The sequence below is a fragment of the Primulina eburnea genome, chromosome 3, assembly GCF_022965805.1.
Source record: "Primulina eburnea isolate SZY01 chromosome 3, ASM2296580v1, whole genome shotgun sequence".
NCBI classification, from domain to species: domain Eukaryota; kingdom Viridiplantae; phylum Streptophyta; class Magnoliopsida; order Lamiales; family Gesneriaceae; genus Primulina; species Primulina eburnea.
Window position 1 is genome coordinate 15,253,500 of NC_133103.1, and position 24,549 is coordinate 15,278,048.

A 24,549-nucleotide genomic window follows, 5' to 3' on the forward strand; every position below is an offset into this window, starting at 1 on the left:
GAAATAATCATCTCTCGTATGCCAAAACAATCAAACACATGATCGCAATCACTTCATCGCAATTCTGATTAAAAAACTAGAATTATCACGAGATCCCGACCATATAATTAAAACATAAAACCTCAATCAAGGAAAAGTTCCGCGAAGCTTGGTTTATTTCATCCTACCTATGTGGGCATTGCTCCCATGATAGGATGATAGGACAAGATTTGTCCATGTATATGTAGGACCCATTTTTTTTTTTTTTGAAATTGTATGTTTGGCAAGATCTTGGCCATTCATCTTCTCATGGAGGCAATACCCACATGGATAGGATCTCATTCGCTTCAACAGAAACCAAGAGAAAATCTTGGTGTCGATTTGGTTGCACACAGTATTTTGAGGCTCGTGAGAGATGTAGACTGAGTAGCGGAGTCGGTGGCAGCAGCGTATTTGGGATGGTATTATAACGGGCTTTTATAAGTGGGCTGGGTGATAATATCGAAAATCTAGTTATATCGATTAAAAATCTATTGATCCATCAAAATTTTAGAAGAATATAGATTTAAGATAAACCAATATTAATTTGAAGCCGATTTAGCATTTGTTTATTGATTCAGAAAACTACTATTTGATTTCAATTATAAAAATATGTTTTTTTACTAAAAGACAAAAAACTTGTGTGAAACGATCTCACATGTCGTATTTTGTGAGACAGATATCTTATTTGGATCATTCATGAAAAAATATTACTTTTGTCCTAAGAGTATTACTTTTTATTGTGAATACCGGTAGGATTGACCCATCTCACAGATAAAAATTTGTCACAATAAAACTACTTATTCGTGAGAAGACTATCTACGCCGCTTATTTTTTAATTTTTCAAAAAACATTAAAATATATTATTTTTACTTTAAATAATATATTTAATTCTAAGCGAACTCAAACTCCTATCAACATGGGGAGGATCAGCATCAGGAGCTTAACAAAAAGTCTGAGGCGAGCTTGAACTCGTTTAACTTTGAGCCGCAATTGAGCCCTTCGACATGCTTTTAGACTCTGAATTTCAAAAATTTATCATGCCTGAGTAATAAAAGAAAACCAGGAAATCTAAAATAGTGCAAAGGCAAGTATCCAATTGAGTTGGGATAAAATAAAGTTCTATCAATTGACGTACAGATACAGAACATGGAAAAGGAAGAAAAAGATTGAATAAATGGTCCAAAATGCGTATTAGTTGGGCTAAAAGAAGCAGAAGGCATTAAAAAATGAAACTTCACGACTTGTATCAATGTCTCTCTATCTTGCCTTCAGGCAAAGCAGCGTTTTCATGCAAAAACTTTGTTTTTTGAATCAACGATACTTCTTTTGTCAGACATGATTCTCTCTGTCACTCTTCCAGAGTTTTGTGTATTCTTGCTGATAATGCTTCTACTTCCAGAGTTTCTCGCCACACTTCGCTGCATTATACGGACTGGAATTCCACCCAAATCGAAGTCTTCCTTGAGTGATTTGGTCAAGAATCTCAGCTCTGTATCTGACAATTGAATCTTTCCACTCATAAATGCTACAAAAGTAGGCGGCCGAGCCTTCACCTGAGTGAAATACTTTATCTTCGGTTGGGACGAACTGTCTTTCCAAGAATGCCGACTCATAACCTACCCATGAATCCCAAATATATATGATAAAGTTTGTGTCCTGATTATAGCGATACAAATGAAGGGGAGAATTTAGCAAAACCTTGCGTAGCCAGCGGTTAAGGCGAGCAGTTGGCAATCTGAGACACCATTTCTCGTATGTTTCAACGACCTGGCGCATAACAGCAATTCTACCTTTTCCCTCAAGTGCAGAAACAAATACCACAGGTATCCCAATCGCCTGCATGCCGAATAACTTCCATCATGCAAGGATGATATTTCAAATATGGAAATAGTCAAATATATGACAATTCAGTGATTTCCTGTCCTTGTGATCTTCCAAGAAGGTATAATCTCGCACACTATTAAAGATTAAATCATAACGTAAAATTAAATTGAGTTGCTAAAACAATTCAAGTAACAAGGGGCGCGGGTGCAAAATTTTGGAAATTTCATTGGGATTCTAAAGTACTTGATGATAGCAATAAAAGAAACAGGAAAACTTTCCAAACCTTTGATCTTATTGTTTAAACTTTGCATAAGTTACGAGCTAGGAGAATATTGTTAATACTTTTTGCTACACTGAATAGCGAGAGACCTGTGGTATAAGCGCTTGAATTTCTTCAGGCACAGCTTTGATGAGGCTCTCATAATTCCGTTTCCCTTTCAAAAGATCCATCTTGTTAACAACAACTACCAAACCACGCCCTTCTTCCACTGCTCGTCTAGCTATTACTACTTCACTATGCTTCATGCTTCGTCTACCACTTGCAATCTAATCAGCAAAAAGCTAAAAGCATAATAACACGTCACATGTACGATCACAGTTCAAAAAGCTCATTCATGGTACAACTTATCCACCTCACTCAATGTAAAGCATGAAATTAAAGGACTACGAACAACTAAAAAGTAAAAAGTTAACAAATTGTTTATGCAATCAATAAGTGGAACCATAAACGGACAGATAAGAACTTCAGATTCACAACCTTGAATAATTTAAGATGTCAAAAACAATTAATCTACCAGCAGGAATATAAAGTGAACTGAACTTTGTGACACGTCAATTATTCTTTTACTATGGTTTGGTGGAAGTTTAAGCATTAGTCAAATACTTAAAACCAAAATGTGATCTTGAGTTTAAATAAGCACAAACCTTGGAATGAAGTATTCTACAGCATAGATATGCTCCTTAATGTTGAATTGGAAAAAGATCCATTTTGCATCATATCTAAGGGATTCCAAGGGTGCGGGTAAGACTGCATAACTATTTTGCACCCATCAGAATCATTATTATTAGTTTGAATTCGCTAATTAACAAGAATATGTGCATGCAGAAAAAAAAGATCACTTGTCATATACGAATACACACAAGAGCTACCGACAGCCATGCAAAAGAACTGGTTTCGCAAATTTCCCAAGTGAAAAAGGTTTAACTAATCTGTTAAGTTTCCTTAATCTGACATACCAAACAAGAATCCGACAGTCAACCATCAAAAAGAAAGTTTAACACAGATCACTTTTTATGGCAGTTGCTTGAATGAGCAACCCAAGTTAGTTATATATTAAAAAATCAAAAGTACTAGGTCTCTCTAATCTAATTTAAAAACCACACTCGCCGCATGCAAATAAATATTGTGTTTTTAAATAATTTGCAGCATATGTTGATATTATTTAATATAAAAAAAAATTATAGCATTATATTATTGTTATAAAGCAAAGGTCGTTTTAATAAAAAGAACATAGAAAAATTAACTCGTTAATATAATAAACATTTTAATGTTTGGTAGGATTGTTAGAAAGACCATCATAAGAAATTTGAGTATTTTAAAAAAGCCATCATTATTTGCGTTCCAGTTTGTACTACTCTCACTCCAAGTTATAAAAAAATGAAATAATTTTATTTATAGAGTGAAGTTTGTATAAATAAAATAGAGTGCCAATAACAATAATCTTTTGGAAATAAAAAGGAAGTATAAAGAGATTAATACACAGTTATACAATAGGGAAGAGTTTTAGAAAACACAAGTGCCATACCAAAGAGCGCAAAAATAGTTACTATAGGTGGCTCTTAATTAATAATACAAGTGCATGCATAAAGAAGCGAGCAATACAGAGAACTAAGATGTTATGAGACCATATCGGACCATTGAGCATGCTTCTTTCAAATGGTTGCTCGATATGATTCAAGTATGCAAATTTACTGCACTCTTGAAGGTCGGCTAAATAATTTGTTGCTTAGAATAAAATTTATGTAATTGAACAACCCCTCATTGAAATACAACCAGCAATTATGCATTTCAGAGGTTTCAGAGGGTGTATTTTACTATTTCCCATTAATTTCATGCTTTAAACAAACAAAAACAATTTCTATAAAGGTATTTTCATCCCTCAAATTAAAATCATGTCTCTATATAACCATAATGCTGCTCTAAGTAGGTTGCAGCGGGTTACAGGAAGTGAGCGAAAGTGAAGAAAAGCACCATATAGTCAAATAATACAGACCGACAAATGCCAACTGAATGTCACAAACTGACAAACCTCTTCAGCATCCAGAACCAAGGCAACCACATGGGCTCTCATCAGATGTTTCCTTGACTGCACAAGGCTCAAGGATGATGGTCCTTTCTCCTGTCTGGTCCGCCCCAACCAACCTGCAGTGTCAACCTGAACCAAATAAACTCATCAAACAGAGAAAACTCTGCAATCCTAATGTTTAAGTAATCAAGACTTGAGACAAATATTAATTTTCGCGAAACAAAGACAGTGTGAACAGCGCATATTCTCTATACCATATCAAAAGAACATATGCATGTTAGAGAATAAAATAATTGTCGCAAGCATTAATCCCACAAAATTGATTGCATTAGAGAAGAGACTGGTGAATCACTCACTACATGGAGAATAGTGCCCAATACAATAGTGCACATATGACCAGCCATAAGAAAGAAACAATAGTCAGGTCCGTTAAAATACTTGAAACTGTAAGCTTGCAAAGATAAATATCAATAAGTGGAAATGAATGTAGCAGTAAACTTGGTATTTTGGGCAAAGGCAATCACTGCAATTGAAGACGAAAACACTGTGCTTTTCCATTTGATGGCATAAAATAAGACGTTACCTCTTTCATGGGTCTAGTAAACAACAAGAGTAAGAAATTTGAGGCTCACAAGGAATATGTTTCTCCCTTCATGCTGAAATTGAACCCGTACTGAATCTCTGGTCAAACCAGCTTCTGGTCCTACTAAAACACGATTTTCCTGTAATATCGCATTCAGCAGAGTTGATTTCCCGACATTTGGTCTCCCTACAATTGCCAACTGCATTGGAAGCTTAGAATGAACATCCTCATTTTCTGATGAGCCAGTGTCATATATTTCTTCTTCTGGAAATGGAAACATGACATACTTAATGTTAATGACAAACTTCAACTGATTCAAACATTTAAGCAACAGATAAATTATTCAACAGGTCGAGTTATTCTTAGTCACAACATAACCAGCCAGCAGACTGGGCAATCGTTTCAAGAATTTATTAGCAATGGAAGTTCCATTTGTTTTTTTAAAATTTGAATAACCCATTTACTACACATTATTTCCAAAATGAAAAAAGCAAAAAACAATCCAAAAACATGTCAATAAACACGCAAGTAACATCCACACTCATCATATATTTGAATAATACCACATTAATGCAAAGGCAATCATAACAGAAGATATACCAGAGCCATTTTCATTTGCTCTAGTATGTAAATTGCGATAGAATCTTTTAAGCCCAGGACAGCACATGTTAAACAGGCGCTAAAGTCTAAACACTAAGAAACGATTAGATACGATCAACTAGAAACAGTCATGGCTAGTTCCTTCCTTACATTTGAGTTACCATTTGACAAATAAATTAACAGTAACAACTTCGAAAGCTTCAAGTTCTCCAAATTTCTTCAAGTTATCTAATGATGGCGAGTGTTTTCTTTCTTGATCTTCTGAAAATGCACTGTAACATACCAGTAAAACTTACTAGGGATTGCATTCCATATTTCCTCCAACTTCAGAGGATCCTTCATCTTAGACATTTAGTGTCACTCTCTTTTCATTTAACATACCATACCTGTTGTTTGGATAATCAAGCAAAGAGATATACTTGATACAATATGCTGCATGAGTAATTTGTCTATGCTGAAAATGCTCTATTCTTGGAACATAAATAACAAGATTTTTTGTTAAAATAAAGACTGCTATTGTCTCTTGGACCTAACACTGAAGCACAACTCTCGTATTCTAAACTTTCCACTATTTGATCAACAACATCTTAAAATTTCTGATAGTAGTTTTGGAGGAAGATGCTTGGACGTTCGACCTAGTTCACTGGAGGATCTAAAAAGCCAGCCACAAAGAGCAAACTCAACTGGTAGCTGGACAAACATAGTGTGAGTGTGTGACTGAAAGAAGAATATCCTATATGCTGCTTTTAGATAACAGCTGTCTATGTTTCGCAATTCGGATCAGTAAAAAAACAGAAGTTTAAAGGGATAGTCCTTATCAAAGATTATCGTTAATTAAGGTTTACAACTACCAAAAAATATCAATATAAGATTATACCCACTTCAATAAATGTTGTATGATGTAAGACAATTGTTAATAACCAGAAAGTTTGGCTGCAGATCCCTTCAATCACATGAAAAAGTTCCTTAACATCCGAAGGCTAGAATTAGAAAATGTATAAATTTGTAGCGTGCTATCATGCAAAAATGCAGCCATATCTGGTAAATTAGACAAGGAAAGAAAGCAATAAACGAAAATAAAAAATTTATAACGGAGAAATTCATTTCATCTATCGACATAAACAATTATACTACACAGATCTTGCTTTAGATGCAAAGCCCGGAAACTGATTAAACAATTACCAGTTATGGAGTGGAGAACATAGTCCTCAAGCAATGGCCTCAAAGCACTACATAGCTCTGCCATTCCCAGTCCAGTTTCAGCAGATAAAGCGATGGGGTCCCCAAACCCGAGTCTGTAAGCTTCACCAGCAGCAGAAGCAAGAGAGCCAGTAATTTCATCAAGCAACTCAGCTTTGTTCATGACCACAATGATCTTAAGCCCACTAGCATGTTTTCTTAACCACTTTCCAACATCCAAATCCATGGGCTGTACTCCATCTCTAGACTTAATATAAATTTGAAAAGTTAATTTCATGAGGGAGAAGTGAAAGGCAATGCACAAATAGTATTCAATTTGTCTCTGTTTCGTAAAGTAACTGAAGCATTTAATAAAGGCAAAAACTCATTTTATGTTCTGTATGACTAGGACTGTGGGTTGTGATAGGGTATCAACATGTTTATCTCATGTACGTTGGCATATACATGCACATGTGTGTGTGTGTGTGTGTGTGAATAATAACAACAACAAAACACAAAAGCCCACTTTAAACCTAAAAAATACTAAAATAGCCATGTTCAAAAAGTATGTACTTTTCAAAATGGTTATGATTCCAGGAATAAGTGGAATTTTATTAATGTGCGACAATAAAAGTGAGACAGGTATTGAAATACTAATCAAGAAATAGAAGCATACAACGACTACTATAATTGAATTGAGGATAAAAATTAATATTTTGGAATAAAAAAAATCTAAAGTCAACTACCAATCATAGTTATCGGGTAAATTTTGATACATGAACAGACAAAAGGCTAAAATCGATTAGAAGAGAACAGTTAAATGACTATTTTTTTTATATGAAATTAGATTTTATTAATACTTAAAGTTTTACATAAAGTTTTACAAAGATAGCGGATGAGTAATCCACACGAGGGCTAGTAAAACAAATTATGAGGTACTATCCTAGTGACTTCATGCCCATACATAATTCCAATCCCTACAGATATGGGATGTAAAATGCATGTTGAATTTTGCATGAACTAAATAACAAAGCAGCAAATTATCATATTTTAAGAAGGAGCCTAAATTTTTTTTTTATCATTCTATATTATTAGACATAAACTTTTGAATAAAATACAGTAAAGACATTTGTTTTTAAGAGAGATCCTTGTGAACATCCATTCAGTTAATAACCATTTGGTTGCACTCTCTACCTTATCACAATATAAAGTTTTACTTAGATAGCATTTCAAACAGAAAAAGCAACATAATGAAACAGATGCTAACTTTATAAGAAGATTACTTAGATATATGTGTACTGGGTAGAAAAGGAATTGGTAGAAATAATATACTAAAACTCGTGAACAAGATCGACCTGGCATCTATCATAAAGAGTGCAAATTGGGCCCTTTGCAGAATATTTCCAGTCATTGTCGCAGTTCGGTCAAGAACAGAACCTGAAGAAGCCTCCGCCTCCAAGCCGGCTGAATCCAAAACACAAAATCGCAAATCCCCCAATTTAGCAACACCATCTCGTATGTCGCGTGTAACATGGTCATTAGGAGTGTTGTATACAAGAGCCTCCCTCCTGCGAATCAAACTACACATACAAGAAGCCAACTTAAACTACCGATCGATTATACGTCAAAGACTAAAAGAAGTTGTCCCGTCTCAAAAAAACAACAATATGTGAAATTCAGATGTTCCCTTGACTTCGATTTATCAAATGCAACTATATAGAAAAACTAACCGATTAAATAATGCCGATTTTCCAACATTGGGGCGCCCAATGAGGATGACAGTGGGAAGCTTGTCAATATGAATTTTGGTGAAATCAACTGATCCTAGAAACCTAGGTTTAGCATTTGGCTCATCAACGCAATCATTACGATAATCAAAGAACTCAAGCTTCTCCAATTTTCTGACATAGGATAACGAAGAAGAACCCAACAATTCATTTGGGGTTTCATCTTCTAGCAATGTACAATAATTCGCTACATGCCTCCTAAAAGAAGTATGAGATACAAGGGGTGGTCTTCCACAACTAAACCGCAAACTTGTTACTCCAATGCCATTTCTTGTAACTGCATTCAATACCAATCTTAAAATCAACAATTCCGAAATATAGAACAAAAATCAAAATCTCAAACATGAAACACCTCAAAATAGAGGTTACAAACATATCATTAACACATAGAGACGAGACATGGTTTAAACTCTATTCCAAAAAAATATGGGCAGCACATGATTTGGATGCTTATTCAACAAATATTTTCAGTCGCGTGTATAAAAATATATTCAAACACGTAAAAAACAATGAATCAAGAGGCAAAGCAGTTCTTAGTTAGAGAAAGTGAACTTGATATGTTCCTAACAATCTTATCTAAAATTTTCTCAATTTGATTTAAGGAAGCTCTGGTAAGCCGCAAAGAATGTTAATAAGAGATTAAAATGGGATAAAGAAAGAAAATCCTCAATAGTCATTCTAATTTCATGCTGCATTACTAGAGGTTATTTATAATTGAGAGAGAACTTTTTAACTACTATTCCTATTGATCCCATCACCTTGAGGATCAACTTGTCCTCAAGGTGAATATCATGGCAAATGACCAAACAAATAACACTGCGGGATATTTTCTTTACATAGCTCCTATAAATCTTCTAGACCTTGTACATCTAAGTCCGATGATTGTATAAGAATAAATGGAAAGGTGGATAACAATTGTTTTTTTTATAACCATTCTCCTTTTTCTAGGTTTTCTTCTCTTTAAAATAAATGACATCGGATTTGAAGAACAGAAACACAGTTCACATCCATATAACCAAAACTCATCCTCTTCAGTCTTTTCTCTTCCTATTTTTTGTCCATGTTTCTCTTGGTTCAGAAAATTGTGGCCGAAAAAAGTGTTCCAAGGAAATATTTAATTGATTAGCAAAAGGTCCCAAAACCATCTAGTCTCGATGCAATCTTCTCGGCAATAACAGCAGCATTCCAGTTATGTTTCCTAGTAGAACCAAATTCAGCCAAATCATAACAGTAGCTTTTGGTGGCATGACATTTCAAATTGATTACATTCCAAATATAAGTCCAACACCATACATGCATATACACGACTGACAATCAAATGCAATGCGTTTCTTTGAGTGAGATACAAGAAACAAATTGTGAGCAGCAATTACCGTTGTAAGTTATTCCACATCTAGCATTTAAAGGGGTCCTCTCACTGCTTCTAAAAACTTCAGATACTGGGTTGTTTATAAAATATTGTGTGCGTCCCAGTCTTGACACTAAACTAACAAGGCAAAGATGGCTTCTGCGAGCAGAAATAGACTTAAACCATGATGGACACATTCCCACCCTAAAACTTTAAAGACGCTGCCATAGCTTTCACGGGGATGAGGTGTTCCTTGAATCACTTTTGATGCTGAGTTATCACCTGTAGGACAGAAAGATGCATGATAAGAATTGACAAGATATATACAGCTACAAGCCTACAACTACGTGTTTATGGGGCTGTATCGAAAAATACTCCAACTTTATACATATATGCTATCAAAACTAACATTTGATTAAAAATTGGGAGTGCTTGTGAGGATAGCGGCTGCGGTGGAGACGCCGGCAGAGGTTGTGGTAGCGACGAGGTAGGAAAGTCGGGAATTTGGGATTTAGGGTTTTAAAAGACGGTGTTTGGAAGGATAGAGTAAACTAACGATTAGTACGTAAATGATAAAGAAAATGATTGTGATAGGATTGTAATATATGGTGTAAAATAATATTATGTTTGGTAGGATTTTTAAGTGTAGGATAATTTTGAATTTTTTGATGAGAAGACGAATTTGCCCTTCCCATTCGCGACGGCGATAGTGGGAAATGGTCTGCCGGAAAAGGTCGGCGGGTGAGAGGGCCTGAAACGATTGCCGGAAAATCAGCGACGGTTGATCAACAACCGTCGCTAATAGCGACGTTTTGTGAGAAACCGTCGTCGATCTTGTTTAGATCGGCGACAGTTTCTGAATAACCGTCGCTCTTAGCGACGGTTTTTGAGACAACCGTCGCGATTTGCGACGGATTTTTACAAACCGTCGGTAAATGGTTGGCCCGTGCTCGGCCACAGTCGGCGGTCTTTCGGTGATCGGCCGGCGGCGGTCGTGGCGGTAAGTGGTGGTGAGTTTGAATTTAGGAGAAGGGTAAAATTGGAAAAGTAGGAGGTATTAAGAGTGGGATAAGTTATCACACCTAAATTATCAGTATTATTTGTCCAACAAATTTTAGCTACAGTACGGGCTTTTTCCTATTGTCACGGGCCCATATATTTGATAAAAAACCAACCAAACATTGGATTAGCCCATGATTGTTAACTTATCATGGGCTAATCCATGATACCAAACGGGCCCTAAGTCGTTACATTATCCAAATAATCAATCCATCAGATTGTTAATTATCTCGTTTTTATTACTTTATTAATTTTTGAGTTAATCATATTAATTATATTTTCCAATAAAAAAATTATAATTAATTTAAATCAATTTCTATATAATTTCAAAAAAAAAATGTAAAATAAATACTTGTAACCATGCAGTAAATATATATATTTAGATTATTTACCTAATTATCTTAATCTTTAAAACCACTTAATAACTTGTATAATGTATAACTAATGGGACAAATCTAATATATGATAAGAATAATTGCGTAAAGTATGATTGGTAATATATTAAAATTTACATAAAATATAATCGTATTAAAATAAATTTTTTATTTAAATTTACAATTGAATTTTATTTTATTATGTTCGTAAAAAAAAAATTAAAGTGGTATAAGAATAAGTTACTTTGAAAAATAAAAGTAACATGTCTTTTTTTACAAGTTTCAGAGAAGAATGTAGTGCATAATTGCCTTTTTAAATGAGTCCATTCTATTTTCTTTAATTTACAAATAGAAATTTTGTTTAAAATATCAAATACCCAATATGTAAATTCAAGCTTACAAAAGAAAATAATTACATACATGATGAATTGATATCTTGAATTGTTTTCTTCATTAAAGATTTCTCCACATATTCTATGTATTCAGCTTTGTCATTTAGATAATTATCTAAGAACAAATTATTCAATATACTCTTGCATCTACTCACTAAATTGGCTTCAAAAGTATGGACAAAAACTTTTATAACAATAAACAGAAATACACATGCAAACATAATGTCGGAATTCAGATACAAATAGAATAACATAATTTATATAAAAAATTATATAGAATTAAGTAAAACATTATAAAAACTAACAAAATCAAAGTTATAGGACTAAAACACAATTTTGGCAGATTAAATTTAAAAAAAATGACAACTAAGATAACTAAATTGGTTATATTCTTTTACTTTATAGTTGTTTTGTTTCACCCGCGTACTCTAGTATAAAATATACCACAATAATGTTATCATTAGCATCAGACACAGAGTGATCGCATTAATAAAAATTTAAGAAATATTTTTTATGTTTTTTGATAGAAAGTGAAAACTCTTTATTGCAATTTTTTAAAAATATATATGTAAATATTAAGAACGACAATAAATATATCTGATATGTATTCAAAAGATCGTGTCGACAATTTCTTTATATATTAGATTTATATAATACATTCAACAAAGCCAAATTAAGTAACACATTCTAAACTTATGTAGATAATTATTAAAATTAAAAACTTAAAGAAACCATGTCTGAGGTGTTTATCTTTCATTTTCATAATCTGCTCTTAGAATTTGAATGAGGGTGCCAGCAATTTAAGGGGCAAAACTTCAATTTTCTTTTATAAAAAAACATATTTAAATTTTTTACAAATTTTCGGATAGAAAGGGGACAAGAATTAAAAATTCGATTAGCTAGCTTGGCTAATCTACATATATTTCCTAATTAAATTATGGTAAGTATGTCCCATAAAAATACTAATGTTGTCACAATTAAATAATATGCATGATTAGACAATTATGTATGTCGTTATGATATCAGTGACTCGGTCGTGTTACAAATATTTGACAATCATTTGTTTATTACATGAGTCGGATTTTTTCGTTATCACCTAATATCCAATTTAGAAATATCTTCTATCGGAAGATGTTTATGTTATTACATGACAAATTTTTTTATCAATCTAACATGATTATCCCAAAATTTAAAAACATTTGTAAAAAAAATAATTAATGATATTTGAAATTTTAGCAGAGTGAAATTACTGGCAGACTTCTCCAAAAAAAAAAAAAAAAAGTTGGTAGGGGCCGTCGCCCTCGATCTCGATTTGCCATCCCACCACGCGAAAGTGACAAATTCTTATGCATTGGATCAACAATTAATGCTGTTATTTATTCACATTTATTACTATTTATTCGTGTCAAGAGTGACTATTTATTTATTTATTAATAATTTTTCCAGGCTTCCATTTGGTATAAAATTGGCACAAAACTCTAAATAATAAATGAAAGAAAATGGGTATTTGGTTCAAACGGAAATAATAACTATTAAACACATACCTTGTTCGAATAAGTTTGCTGATATATTATTGACCAAATTTAAACCCCCATCTTCATTCGCATGGATTTTGAGAAGAAAAAAAAAACATTTCCTTAAAATAAAGATATTACTTATGTATAACATAAGCTCAATAATTCTTATAAAACAAGGACGGATATAATCGTTATCGAACCATCAAAATAGTCGCATTTTTGAAATAGACAAGATAAAACTTTAAGAATTTAATCATGTGTAAACATAGGGACATGATACTGAATGCAGAAAAATAGATCTAATGTTACCTCCAGCCATTGAGTATGAAGAATGCCTTGAACATCTTTTTGAATTTCTTTTAATTGTTCGACAGTCTTCTAAACACTCCAAACCTCACAGTTGATGGTGTAGTGTAATTTTTGGAGTATGTTCGTAGGACCTCAAACGCCATTATGTATAGATGTTCTTACCATCATAAAGAAAGAAGAGATTTGGCGAAACTTGATGATGTTCATTCATAATATGGTAAATAAATCCCAATATATCTATCATCACACATAATATTGTTGATTTTCATTCTTTTAAATATGAGATGTCTATTATATTTATTTTAATGAAATATATTGATCATAATTTAATTACTTTATGTACTTAAATAAAATAATTTTACATTCTTTCACTTGGTTTATATATTTCAAATAACTGAATAATCAAGAAATCAATCACAAGCATTCAAAGTCAAGAAAGAAATACATACGTCCTCTTTATATTGAGTATTATCTTGCATATATCACACATAATATATTCTCTAATATAACTTAATGAATAAAACAAATACTTTATTTTAGGTCCAACTTTTTTTATATTTATCAAATTAATGAATGTGTACACCAGTAACAAATATGAGAAAAATATCATAACAGAGTTTCATTAAAAACTGAATTTGTTCTTATAACAAAAATTACATGGAGGAATCAAGTCTCATACTTTCACCATGATCTTTAAATTTATGTGGTGGCAAGTTACCACTCTCACTAATCAAGTAATTCTCAATAAATTTTGCATTTTTTACTTCACAATTATAGTGCTATGAGATAGACAATATAATCTTTGCCCTTTGGATTTTTTAACATACCCAATGAAATATATAATTATAGTTATTGGGTCCAGTTTCTTTTCTTATGGGTCATAAAGTCTCATTTCATACAGGTTCCCCAAATACATATATGTTGAAAACTCGGTTTCCAATATTTCCATAATTCAAGTAGCATATTTGGAACTCGGTTTAAATATATAACTGCTATTTTAAGAGCTTCAATTCACAAGGTCTTGGGAAGTTTGGGCTTATTCCTCGTACTCTTAACCATGTCTATATTAAAATTTGGATACTTCTTTCAGCAATGACATTTTGGTAATGAGAACCAAGCATGGTATATTGAACAAAAAATCACATTTTCTTGAAGAAACTTCGCAAATTGCCCAAGAGCTTGTCAATTTTCAGTGTATCTACCATTATATTCATCACTTCTATCAGACCTCACGATCTTAATTTGTTTATCACATTGTTTTTCCTAATTCAACTTTAAAAACTTTAAAGGTATCAAAAGCTTCGTGATTATTATGAAGTAAGTAGATATACATGTATCGTAAGTAATCATCAATGAAAATGATTAAATATTTTGGACTTTGCATGTCCATGTCTGGACAACATATATCTTGTAGGACCGAGTGTTTACCGCTTTACCAAAAGCTATAGCTAGTGGTAATGATGTAACTCAAATTTTTTAAACCGCAAAGCAGCTCAATCACCACGGTTCGATCGCTCTACCAAGTAAGGACAATTATTGCACCCAACAATCTCCCTCTCAATAATTGTACTCTTTGCAATCAATGAGAATCGAACCCGTTACCTTGGCTCTGATACCAATTGTAGAACCGAGTGCTTACCGCTTTACCAAAAGCTATAGCTAGTGGTAATAGTGCAACTCAAATCTTTTAAACTACAAAGCAGCTCAAGCAACACGGTTCGATCGCTCTACTAAGCAAAGACAATTATTACACTCAACATATCAATATGTATGATCTCTAACAATTTGCTGCTACTCCACTTGGCACTCTTTTTTGATTTTTTTAATGTGCTTACCCTTGATACAATCCACACAAATATCAACATTAGTAAAATCTAAAGTATTAAGTACTACATCATTTACTAATCTCTTAATCCTCAATGGAGATATGTCTCAATCTCTCTCCGGTGTCACTACGGGTGGGTACGGTACGGTATACCGTACCGAACTACGGTACCGTATATTGTACCGTAAATATCGGTATGGAATTTTTCCATACCGATACCGAAAATTCGGTATACCGAATTTTCGATATGAAAAAAGTTCATACCAGTATCGTACCGACACCGAAAATTTTGTCGGTATACCAAAAAAATATATGTATATACCGAAAACATTTTCGGTATACCGACATTTTTTCGATATACCGAACTTAAATTTTAAAAAATAATAATAAAAAATTATTTTCGGTATACCGAAATACCAAAAAAAAATTTTGTACCGATACCGAAAATTTCCGTACGGTATTTTCGGTATACCGATTTTTTCGGTAAGTTCGATATTTTTTTCAGTATTTCGTTATTTTTTCTCACCCCTAAGTATCACAATATAGAAAAATCTTTATTTATAATACATATTTTAATATCGCTTGAACATACATATTGGTTTTGATATCATTTTGCAAAGAAAATGAAAAAAAATCATCAACCATTGTATCATTCCCAACAAAATTTGATTTATAAAATAAATTCATAGAATTATTCAAAAATTAAAATAAGTATTCAATCGGTACAAAACTTGAAAATGAAATTAAAGTTATAGAAAAACTTGGAACATAGAATGATTTCTCCAAAACAAAAATTAAATCATTATTCAATACTAAATTGCAAGTCTTTATAGTTTTCACACGTGAACGCATATTGTTTCCGGAATAGATGTTACGCTCGCTTCCCATGACTTCCTTAGGCTTTCCATACCCTACAATATATTTGTGATATGGATTGTAGAACCAGAGTAAATCCATCACGTGTTATAAATCATATTCACTATATTAAATTAATAACAAACAAATGAAATATAAATATCTTTTATTCTCAAACCAATCTTTAAATTTGGTACAATCGTTCTTCATTATCCCCTCCTTTTATCGAATAAATACTTGATCTTTGTTATGTCAGGTTGAGATGGAATTTTTCCTTTAACTTTTCCCTTGACTTTGGTTTAATTCTTAGACTTTAGTCAATAAAATATTATCACTCTTCTTCATCGACAACCTTCCTACTTCTTGAACACACATGATCATCAATTTATTGATCGATCACTTATCCTTACAGATATTGCAAGAAATTTTGAGAGTCTATATTATTGTGGAAGAGTCCATGAAATGAAGTACGAAAGAAATTTATCAGATATTTCCACTTTAAGTGTTTTCAATCGAGCCACTTGTCTCTCATCTTCATGATATGCTCTCACATACCTTTCACACTTGTATGCCTTAATTAAGAGAATTCCATTATTAGGGTACTGGCAAGTGCTTTGTCTAAAGTTGCAAATTGTTTGTCAATTGTTTTAAGTAGGTCCTTGTCATTCTCATACCCTTCAATCGAACCACGAATATTAACAGAGATCTTGGTGTTTATGAACATAACGCATAGTCGATTAGATTGCTTCCACTTTTCATAAATATCTACCTCATTTATAAGTTCACTGAATTCATATATGGCATATGGTTTGTTCTTTCTTACTAGACTATGTAATTATCCCCGTTGTTCAGGGATATCACAACTTATATCAGATAAATTAACAAGTTTTACTACAAGAAATTTAATTAAAAAAATTATTAAAAAACCTAATTGAGGAAATTTTCAAGTTTGACCCAAATGTAAATTATGTACAAAAAAAATATGGTGACATAAAACTTACATGTGGGCTAAAGTTTTAATTCAATTAGATTTTATGTAACTTTATAGTAAATCTATCAAAATAATTTTCCTTAAATCTAGTGGGTAAATTAAGAAAAAAATATTTTGAAATTTTATCATAATTAATCACATAAATGTAATAAAAGTCAGTGTGGAGTAAAATTTATTATATTTACATAGTTAATGACAATTTTGTCTATAATGTTACCTTAATCCATTTAATTTACAATTTTTTGCATAATTAAGAGTGTTGTGGCTCCAAAGTGTTCTTTAAATACACAACTCCTAGACACATCAACGTTGTCAAGGAAATCAGTGGCAAGAGCATCAAAATCTGTTCTTTCTCAGCTGGACAGCCCTCGCTATCCTAACAGGAGGAAATGCCTTTTCATTCTCTTCGATTTCGTGAAACCAAACAAGCAAACAAACAATGTGGATTTGGTTTGCTTCCAAACAAGCAAACAAACAATGAAAAATAAAATATTTGTTCCCTGCATACATACATGCAGTTATTCATCTTCTTCTGTTTTTATTTTTCTTTTACAACATTTAAAATCAGACCCTACAAGTTGTATTCCTTCTCCTGCTTGTCTACTTATACCTCACTAGCTGTACATTCTTAATTTCAGACCACCCCTTATTAAATGGTTGTTGAGAAAAAAATTCATAAAGAAGGAATTAAAACCTGTGAGATCTATCTAATCCCCTCTCTCAATTGTGCAAAAAGACACATTTTCTTGGTTTTTGACACCTTGTTTTGAATTTTCACGTGCATTTACGTATGTAACTGTGCTTCTTGTTATTTGTTTCTACTCTCTGGTGGTGGTGAAGTGGTTAGCGTTGTCAAAATAGTGCCTTTATAGGAGGAATGGTGGGTGGTGGTGGTGGGATTGATCCAGGTAGACTGACTTTGAAGAAAGAATTGACTCAAATTCGAAAGGGAGCTCGAGTGTCGCGGGACCCCGGGACATCCTCGTCTTGGCGTTCTCCGATGAGTTCTGCGAGGTCCCTCGGCAAGAATCATTATATGCATCACTACAAGAAGGGCGACAATGATGCTAGTGCTATTCCTGATCCCTCTGTACAGTTCTTGCAAACCCCACTGCATGTGGAAAGCAATACCAATTGTGGTAGTTGTGATAATTATGTTAATAGAGGCAATGTTTATGTGAAAGAGAAAGAAACGAAGGTGTTTTTGTACAATTGGAGCTCGAAATCCGAGAGTGAAAAGGATGGTGACGTTGAGAATGGGAATGATGAAAGGCGGCATTCGAGTCATGAGGAGAGTGTTGATTTGGAATACTCAAATCGCGAAAGGAAACTTTTGGGAAATGATTCCAAGCGTTTTGCATATTTGAGTGATGGGTGTGATTCTTCGATTTTCAAGTGTAAAGATACTGTTGTTGTTCCTGCCATTCGACATACAATTAGGGAATCGAAGAGAAGTAATAATTCTAATAACAGTTTGCTTCGTTCTAATGATAAATTGCAGAAACAGATATTATTGAGTAGGTGTTGTGTCAAGAACATGGTAGAAAATTTGACTGATGCGGGTGTAAAGAGGGATGGTTTGGTCAGTTTGGTTTATCATTCTGATGATACAGAGGATGAATGTAATTCCTTCCTAGCTCGTTCTTCGATGAGACAAATTCATAGGAAAGAGGAAGATTCCGCTTCACATAGTACTCCAACATTGTCCACGAGTTCCTATAATGATTATGGCTTTAAAGATTCAAGTGCTATCATGCCCCACAATCCAACCATGGGAGATGATGCAGCAGATGATCAAGTGGATTTTTCCGTCCAACAGAGGTGTGGGATTCCTTGTTATTGGTCGAAAAAGTTAACAAGGAAGTCTAGAGTAGGATATGGGAATAGCTATTCTCCATCTCTTTCTGAAACTTTAAGGAGAAAACGAGGCAGCATTCTGTGTGGAAGTCAAAGGAGTGATCAAAGAAGACGTCACAGGACATCTACGGCTTCCAACAAGAGGAGACTGGCTTCTCGGACAACAGCTAAAAATGTCCTATCCCTTCTCACCAATAGCGGTGACGATAGAGGAGGATCATCTTTCGGAAACGAGCACAGTGATCACGAGTCCTCGTCAAATTTTGGGGAGCTTGATTTGGAGGCTTTGAGCAGATTGGATGGAAAAAGGCAGTCTTCAAGTTGTAGAATTCGAGACAGGTTCGAGCTAGTGGCACCTAATTCGGGAATTCTAAGGAAAGAATCTCCTCAAACTGTCATAAATCTCAGTCACAAATATAGACCGATGCTTTTTGAGGACTTGATTGGGCAAAACATAGTTGTTCAGTCCCTCAAGAGTGCAATTTCAAGAGGAAGAATCGCCCCCTTTTATCTTTTTCAAGGTCCACATGGAACTGGAAAAAGTTCATCTGCAAGAATTTTTGCTGCTGCTCTGAATTGCCTTGCCACTAAAGATCCAAAGCCTTGTGGGGTCTGTAGAGAATGTGTCGATTTGATATCTGGCAATGTCTGTGACCTTATCGAAGTTGATGGTTCTGATAAGAAAGGAATTGAAACAATTGAAAATCTTTTGAGAAACCTTCTGAGGGAAAAGCAATCTACTCTTCTTAAGTACAAGGTTTATGTTGTCGACAAGTGTCACCTATTGCCTTCAAAGACATGGCTGTCACTACTTCGACTTCTTGAGAAACTCCTGCAGCATGTAGTTTTCATACTCATAACGACTGATATTGATAATGTGCATCATACTATGTTGTCTCGGTGTCAAAGAATTACTTTTAACAAAGTTAGCATTTGCGACATAATTGCTCGACTCAGGAAAATTGTTGATGATGAAAACTTATATGTTGAATCAGATGCATTAGATTTGATTGCTTCAAATGCAGATGGTTCGCCACAAGTTGCAGAAACTATGTTAGATCAGCTGACCCTGTTTGGGAAAAGAATCACCACGTCCATGGTGAATAAACTTGTGAGTTTTCATTCACATTTCTTCTTAAAATCCAATCGATAATTGTAGTGTTTTTCCTCTGATCACTGTGATACTTAACAGTTTTTTAATGCTTGCTCCCTGAATGGTTTTAGTATCGCACATATACATAAGTTGTGGGAAGCTATAATTCTCCTTACTTGCATATCAATCTAAACATGGTGCTAAAGCTGTTACAAGGTTACAAAGATTTTAGTTGGATTACTATCACTAGACATAACTTTTGTTGAGCAGTAAACACTCAATCCTATAAGTGGTATCAGAGAGACCACATGTTTCATTCACATGAGTTGTAATTTGGAGGACTATCAAGGGCAGATTGTTAGGAAGTAATATTTGCTCTATTAGGCATAACGATTGAAAGGAGGTGCTTATCTATTAGGGAGTTACATCACTGCCACGAACTATTGCCTTTGGCTTAGCCCCCTATATCTTTAATAATATATTATGGTAACTGCATTGTGAAAGGAAACTGTTCAATTAATGTCCGAGTTGGAGAACTCAGAAGGCAAGCAAATGCACTTGGGTGTAGATGATTTCTTATCAGGTGGATCCATTGATTGAATCAAACCAAGTTATGTAAACTGCTTCCTTTTTTGTAGATTGGGGCTGTTCCTGATGATAGATTGCTGAATCTTTTGGAATTAGCCATGACATCAAATGCTACTGAAACAGTGAAGAGAGCCAGAGAATTGATGAATGCAGGTCATGATCCTGTAGTTTTAACGTCTCGAATGGCAACTCTTATTGTGGATATTATTGCTGGAACTTGCTCGAATGTCGATTCTAAGAACAATGATTCTTTCTTTGCTGGACGAATTTGTAAGTGAGACTCTGTTTATTCTTTCTTTATGGTTCTCTGGATGCTTCTTATTTTAGAATGTACTTTAAACTTTAGTAATTTCAGTGTCGGAAAGAGAATTAGACACACTCAAGCATGTGTTGACGATTCTCTCTGAGTCGGAGAAGCATCTGAGGGTATCAACCGAACGGTCAACGTGGTTCACAGCAACCCTGTTACAATTAAGTTCTGGCCCTTCACTCGGTCAAGCCAACTCGGTCAGTAGTAGACGACAGAGCTTCCAAACAACGGAGGAGGACCGTATAAAAATGTTCGGAGGATCTTCTGCCCAAAGGCAGACTGATGAACAACTTGCACCTGAAAAATCAGGTTCTGAAGTATCGTTTTCAGTATCAGCTAACCAGAATATAACGAGAATCGATGATCCAATATCATTTGATGCTGCCAGTAGTGATCCTAATGCCAACCAATTCGTAAATGGTGAGGCATTGGTTCTCTCTCAATATGATTGTGGAAATCGAAAAACTGCTTTGAGATACATGGACTCAAAGGTGTTGGCGGATATTTGGGTCCTGTGTATTGAGAAATGCCATTCTGAGACTCTGAGACAACTGCTTTCTTCTCATGGAAAGCTTGTATGCATTTCTGAAGTTAAAGGTGAGATTTTTCACCTAAAAGAAAACATTATGACCCGCAGTTTGCCAGAGAAAGTAGCTTTTTGAAGTGGTTTTCTTTTGCACTCCTGATGTATATTATTTCTGTTTGCAGGTGGATTTGTTGCTTATGTTGCATTCCAAGATAGTGCTATTAAAACCAGAGCAGAAGGTTATCTAAGCAGTATCGCTAATTTGTTCCAAATCGTTTTACAACACAATGTTGAGGTTGAAATCATCCTTTTACCAGATTCTTTGGGTCAGAAGCAGATCAAGAAATACATATTCACTACCCCGAAAAAGAAACTAACATGCTCGAAAAGAACAGAAAGCAATTCTGGTCTTAATTTGGAGTCGTTGAAGTTGGAAGAGTTAATCTATAATGAGTGCAAAGTTAATCAAACGAGGCAGTTTGAATCTGCCAAAGGAAATGATAAATCAAGCACTTCAAGAGAGAGCAAGCCGCTTCTTCCAATGCAGAGAATTGAATCCATCATGCGTGATCCAAGATTAGAAAGTGCACTGTCACAGGCTAATGAGACAGGCATTTCGGGGTCAATGGCTCATTCGAAAGCTGAACGGAATTATAATCTGACTCAGGCTGGTTCATTTCATCAAAATCATGTGAAGCTAATGAATTCAGAAAATTTACCATCCCAGCACTGGCAAGATGAGTTTAGCTATGAAATCACGGCTTCAAAAATGAATGATGGAATGGCATCTGAGAAGGACCGGACTACTAAGAGGATCAATGAGCATCTCATTGCTCAAAGCATGTTGCATAACAGTAGCTTTGCGAGAGATTTTGGCAAAGAAAATATGTAAGTTATTAGCTTGTCTATATATTGCTATTTCGAGTAAGTTATTAGCTTGTCTATATGTTAATATTTCGAGTTTTTCGGTGCCTCCAAAGGTGATTTTAGTTAGATTACTCCTAGGATCTTATTTTCAAGTGCCGTTATCTTTTGTGTGAGTGAAATATTCTCCACCAGAATTTAATTAGTGATAGATAGAGCAATTTCCTTTCTTTTTTTGCTTTGATATTTGTTAAGGCCTTCTATTTCCATTTTATGGCATTATAAAGATGTATTGACGTAAAATGCATCAAAACTTGTCATTTGGAAAAGGATTTTCTGTAAAGTTTTTTGGTGCCTTATACAGTGCATACGATTCTGGATCACAAAATGCCGGTTTCAGTGGTGTGTTCTGTTGGAACAGCAGCCAACCTCTCGGACGGGGAAAGGTAGGCTGCTTCATTCCTTGTTCACACTTGCATTTGCGAAATTTAACCTTTTCTTTTCTTTGTTTGTTTCTAAGTTCTGTGTGTTGATCCTTCAATATATGATATGTTTCAATTCCAGGCTACACGGGCACGCAGAATTCGACGATTTTCATGGTTTGGAGTATGTGCAAGATGGAAGAAAGACAAAGGGTACAATAGATAAAATAAAAAAGAGTATTGAAATGTTTATGTTTCCAATTTTTTCTTTCATTCTTTGGAAATTAACCATTTGGCTTCTGTATTTGTGTAAATTTTTCCTGTGTTATATGATAGAAATAAGAATTGAACGCTGGGACTGGGAAGCTATTCTTTCTGCTGCTGTTAAATCACCGCATCAACATACCACTAGTTTGAGCCTTGTGCTATGTATGTATCAGTATTTTTTTTAATACCAAATGTATTTTTTTTTTCGCGAGATTTTTTATTATTATGTTATGTTTTGTAATTATTTTTGGGGTCATAATTATACAACTATATTTAATATGTAATTTTTAAAAGATAATGTGTGAATATTTGAACTTTAGAAAATGATTGAGATATGATAATTATGAATAAATTATCAATGTACTAAAATATCTTTTTATGATATTTTTTATTAAATGAAATGTATTATTTTTCTAAGTGGATATATATATTTTTAAAAAAATCAATTAGTAGAACAAAGTGTGATTATATATGACTAACGAACAATGTGTACTAGATGTGTGTGTAAAATAATGACTATTACGTATATAGATCATGATAATTAATCAATCGAATTGATTCATAAAATTTTGTTGTAATTTTTAAATTATTATTTAGAAAATAATAATGCAATTATATTAAATATGTGTTTCGTAAAAGTAATATATGAATTTTTGAATTTTTAAAGTAGATTAGATATTGTACTTATAAGTAAATTATATGCAAAACATTACATATCTAAATTAATAAGATATTTTTGTAATAATTAATTGATGTCGCAAAATTGAACTACTAAGAATTTCGACCATTATATATACTATTAAAAGATACATACATGTTATATGTATTATTATTTTTCTTAATTTGATCAAATAATAATAAAAAATTAACACGAAATTATTTTCAATTTAGAAGAGATGTTCGATTTAAAAAAGAAGTTTCGTTTAGATTTTTTTAAATGTAAAATATGGAGTGATTTGAGAAGGTTTTTTAGTAGGATAAGAAAGGTAATTATAGAATTAATATTTTGATGTCCTCTGAAGTAGTTACTCTAAAGTCTCACATTTAATAATATAGTATATATATATATATTATTATCATTATTATTATTATTAAAGAGTTTGGTCTTTTAATAAAATAAAATATATATTACAATATTGAGATACAAATAAAGTAAATCTTTAAGATCATCTTTGATCTTTGAGCTACAACTCTGCTTTTGAACAAATATGCAAAAAAATAATGTATTTTTGCACCAAATCCAAAGCTTTATCTCCATTTTGTATATTTCAAATTTCACAAAATTTTAATGAGATAGTTTTACGGGTCAATTTTTTGAGATAAATCTTTTATTTGGGTCACTCATGAAAACAAATTATTTTTCATAACAAAATATTATTTTTTATTATAAACATGGATAGGATTTACCCGTCTCATAAAAACAGATTTGTGACTGTTTCTTCAAATTTTACACTAAAACGAATATTTTTTCAATTTATTTTAAATTGCGAAAATTAAAAATACTAATTAAAATATATCAATACTATGTGCAAAATTACTGGTACTTCAAAAGGTACCACAAATCTTATCCTCACTTTTAAAAAGTTTTTTTTTATAAAAAGACTCTAAAAAAGTTATACAAAGTACAGTTTTAAAAACCCCTCTATTTAGTG

At 33.3% G+C, this 24,549-nt stretch overlaps 2 protein-coding genes across 3 annotated transcripts; one reads left to right on the forward strand and one right to left on the reverse strand.

Annotated features, from left to right (window-relative positions):
• Nucleotides 1-1,095: 1,095 nt before the first annotated feature.
• On the reverse strand, nucleotides 1,096-10,186 carry LOC140826888 (uncharacterized). The gene is made up of 10 exons (XM_073189422.1): nucleotides 10,058-10,186; nucleotides 9,674-9,930; nucleotides 8,244-8,577; nucleotides 7,869-8,093; nucleotides 6,517-6,776; nucleotides 4,784-4,998; nucleotides 4,155-4,280; nucleotides 2,215-2,391; nucleotides 1,720-1,857; nucleotides 1,096-1,637 (listed from the first exon to the last, which is right to left on the reverse strand). The coding sequence occupies exons 2-10, from the start codon at nucleotides 9,843-9,845 to the stop codon at nucleotides 1,308-1,310; spliced, it is 1,977 nt and encodes a 658-aa protein (XP_073045523.1). The 5' UTR covers nucleotides 9,846-9,930; nucleotides 10,058-10,186; the 3' UTR covers nucleotides 1,096-1,307.
• A 7,176-nt stretch (nucleotides 10,187-17,362) lies between these two features.
• Nucleotides 17,363-23,132, forward strand: LOC140826890 (protein STICHEL-like). 2 transcript variants are annotated; one of them, XM_073189425.1, is made up of 7 exons: nucleotides 17,363-19,938; nucleotides 20,559-20,778; nucleotides 20,864-21,415; nucleotides 21,527-22,232; nucleotides 22,573-22,654; nucleotides 22,773-22,843; nucleotides 22,967-23,132. In XM_073189425.1, the coding sequence occupies exons 1-7, from the start codon at nucleotides 17,848-17,850 to the stop codon at nucleotides 22,977-22,979; spliced, it is 3,735 nt and encodes a 1,244-aa protein (XP_073045526.1). In that variant the 5' UTR covers nucleotides 17,363-17,847; the 3' UTR covers nucleotides 22,980-23,132. The 2 variants fall into 2 exon arrangements, with proteins under 2 accessions (XP_073045526.1, XP_073045525.1); XM_073189424.1 differs by having other exon boundaries at nucleotides 22,773-23,128.
• The last annotated feature ends 1,417 nt before the right edge of the window (nucleotides 23,133-24,549 follow it).